The 3,345-nt window shown below is 42.9% G+C and overlaps 1 protein-coding gene across 1 annotated transcript; it reads right to left on the bottom strand.

Moving 5' to 3' along the window:
- Positions 1–249: 249 nt before the first annotated feature.
- Positions 250–1,984, bottom strand: insl5a (insulin-like 5a). The gene is made up of 2 exons (XM_004553848.3): positions 1,608–1,984; positions 250–685 (listed from the first exon to the last, which is right to left on the bottom strand). The coding sequence occupies exons 1-2, from the start codon at positions 1,777–1,779 to the stop codon at positions 555–557; spliced, it is 303 nt and encodes a 100-aa protein (XP_004553905.1). The 5' UTR covers positions 1,780–1,984; the 3' UTR covers positions 250–554.
- Between the last annotated feature and the right edge of the window lie 1,361 nt (positions 1,985–3,345).

The raw sequence follows: 3,345 nt of genomic DNA, 5'->3' as shown, positions 1-3,345 counted from the left end.
TTTTCTGAAACCGAATATTCCGAGTTGGACAGTTCGGGGTTACTCAACCCTGAGTATCGTTTTTCACTCTGAGTTTTCTAAACCGGCTTCTTGAAATAGGGCCCTGCTCTGCCAGCTGGTTTAGTTACTTATTCATGTACTTGTGTACATACTTGCTTACTTTTGCGTGGGGGGGTCTTAGTGATCCAGTTTGATACGTTCACACGTTGTCCAGTATTTGGAGTAAAAAACAAACAAACCTTTGCAGAATTGAATCCCGGTGTTATAATAGAATATTTATTTGACAAAAGCAGCAAAAAAATGACCAAATACAGGTGAAAGTTGCAAGAAAGACAACTGATTTTAAAACATTTATTTATGGTCGCACATGTACAGCTCGGGTTCAGGAACATGTTCAGAGATGCTCATCCAGATTCACTTCCACAAAGTTTAACAGTTGCACAGAGATCATAACAGTTCGCCACGTGAGTCAGATTTGGTTCTTAGCAAGGTACACAGTCATTATAGTCACTTTAACAACAACAACAACAACAAAAAAAGTGAGAGGATTGTCCTCAGCAGAAGTGGGCGAGGTCGGTCTTCCTGCAGCCCACCTGACAGCACATGTTGGCCAGGAAGATGTTATTATCCCGTTTGGTCATCTCTGAGGCCAAACTGCTGAACTTCTCCAAGCTGCTCTGCTCCCCTGTAGGCAGAACAAAACATCAATGAACACTGAGTGGAGGTTTTAGAATCTAAGCCTTTAACTTGGTCCTCTGCAAACGCATTAATAGTGTAACTTTAACCTTACAATCTGAATGTAACTGTGCGGGAAACTCTGTTCACCTTACTTTAAACATGACTTCCAGTAAATGCTTTCTATAGCAGTTCATTTTAGCCGACAGTGTTTCTCAACAAGTGCAGCTGATGAAGCACTGCTTTCAGACGCATCCTGTGTAATTCGTCCATGTTCCCTTTAAATAAGGAAGCGCTAAATGACTGCACGGATGAGCTCGGTCTTATTTGTCTTCTTCAGTGTCACTTTACGCTTTCCGATCAGCACGGCTGACACGCTAACTGGGTTTATTTGTGTGGTGTATTAGAGAAGACGCCCGGGGAGCCGCCAGCTACAGCATTTAATCATTGAGCTGCTGACTCCTCTGGCAGACTGTGCGTCGCTGTGCTGGGAAACACCTGTTTGGAGAAGCCCTGCGCGTCAGCCGGTGAATTAATAACATAACACATGAGGTGTAGCAAAAACTGGCAGTCTGGTTAGAAAGCACAAACTTTAGCTTGTGTTGGGTTTCATTTAAGCCACAGAAGCAGATACAGAAGAAGTACTGTGTGGGCAAACTGCACTGAGATGGTAACTCGAAAACATGCCATTTTTTAAAAGTGATATAAATGATATTTCTATTTTTTTCTTGAACGCGGTTACACCCTCACTGCAATTTAAATAATATAAATTAAAGGGTAAATACACAGTTTGTTACTGACTTTTTCTGCATCGTTCTTTCTTGAAGTCTGAACCACTAAACTTGTAGCAAATGAAACTATAGAAAGAAACTCAGCTACTAACAGCGCGTCCCTGCTGTTGTGCGAAATGAGTAAAAGCAGAGTTTTCTCACCATCCACGTCTGGCTCGCTGAAGAACCTCCTCCAGCGGGACGCTCCACAGGTGTAGGAGATGGCGTTGATTAACTGCTTACCGCACAGCTTCATTGCCGTCACTTGCGCTCTCACCTGATCCACACACACCACTGCGCACAAGAGCAGAGGCAAAACCACCAGAGCACGCATGCTGGATATCTGACTGTTGCTCTTCCAAGCCCACCACAGCTGTTCTCTGATTCTGTCTGTTATCCTGCCGCTCTCTCGGTTATTGATCCGCCGCTCGCATCCTCCTTATATTAGATTCAATCCACCTTTGACTTCATTGATGCAGAGTGTCTTTCCACCTCCCTCTAACCAGCCCTTAGCCCATCCCAGTCACACACACACACACAAAACTTGTTGTGCTTGCGGTTATCTCCACCATCACCATTTTCAGCCATCTAAATAAGAGTTACGAGCATGAGCCTTTTACAACTCGGCCGGCAATCACATTAGCAATGGTGCAGCCCCCCCTTAGCACCCCCCCCCCCCCCCCCCCCCATTACCCATGATTGCACTGACCTTCACTACTCTGCATGGCTAATTAAGGGATGCAAAGTGATTCCCCCTCGAATCAAACAGATGTTTCTTCTGTTTACGACGCTCTGATGGCCCGTCTGTCTTTGACTTTACAGCAGTTTGGGTCATACAAGAGGAAACAAGTCAATGTTGACAGTCCATCATGCGGTCATTACGGCGCTGCTGATGGTGCGATGTGACATTTCAGCTCGGTCATTAACAGCGGAGGATATGAAATTATGTTAGATGGGCATGATGCGTAGTTATAGCAGCAGAAAACAACAAAAAATATACAGACACATAAAAATATTTTTCAAATAGTAGAATCAAGCAGTATTTTCTAACTCTTAATCTTTCATCCAAACCAAACCAATGGTTCTGTCTGATGAGCAATTCCATACTAGCAAACTCTACCCTTTATTCTTTTGCAGGACACACGGAGATACAGTAACTATAACAGTTTATACATGAAGTCGGTGTTTTGACCTTGTTCAAGAAATAATAACCTTTCATTTTCCAACTCATTAGGCTGGTAGCATCTTAGAGAGGCAGCGTTTCACCAATCTGCAACAATGTGTGTCTACAAATTGCCGAACACTTAAAACTGTGAAAACATTGAACACCTCATCTGTCTACAGTACAAAAGATAATTTAAAAAAAAATGAGAGAATCTGAACCTGATTCTGTCATGGGAGATGAAGCCATGTGTGAAGATGATGCATAAACCTCGCCACCTTTGCTGGGTGAGACAAATAGACTGTGGTAAAGTGAAAAACTGTTCTGTGGTCAGGTCAATTGAAATTTGAAATTCTTTTTAGAAAACATGGACGACACGTCCTCTGCGCCAAAGAGGGGAGGGACCCTCTGACTTTTCATCAGCACTCAGTTCAAAGTCAAAGGTGCGCATGAAACAGTCAACCTGAACATCTGGAAAAGCAACATCAGTGCTAAAAGCTATGTACAGGTTTTAGAGCAACATGTGCTGCCATCCTTCAGGGGAGGCCTTGAATATTTCAGCAAGTCGATGCATTCTTCAGATACTGCAACAGCAGCAGGATTCAATTCATTCCCGTTTTATTTGTATGGCACCAACAAATTGATGCGTCTTGATATGTTTTAGATTTGCACATCGCTGCATTCTGTTGATTTTCACATTTTACACATTTTGTAATTATGGTTGTACAAAAATTCTGA

This window comes from Maylandia zebra, linkage group LG17 (assembly GCF_041146795.1).
Source record: "Maylandia zebra isolate NMK-2024a linkage group LG17, Mzebra_GT3a, whole genome shotgun sequence".
NCBI lineage: Eukaryota > Metazoa > Chordata > Actinopteri > Cichliformes > Cichlidae > Maylandia > Maylandia zebra.
Note: the sequence above shows the minus strand (reverse complement) of the source record. Positions and strands in the feature narration are given on the sequence as shown.

Coding starts and splice junctions, on each gene's coding strand:
- insl5a (XM_004553848.3), bottom strand. CDS start 1,779: ATGCGTGCTCTGGTGGTTTTGCCTCTGCTCTTGTGCGCAGTGGTGTGT. Junction 686..1,607: donor CAGCGAGCCAGACGTGGATG/GTGAGAAAACTC, acceptor TTCTGCCTACAG/GGGAGCAGAGCAGCTTGGAG.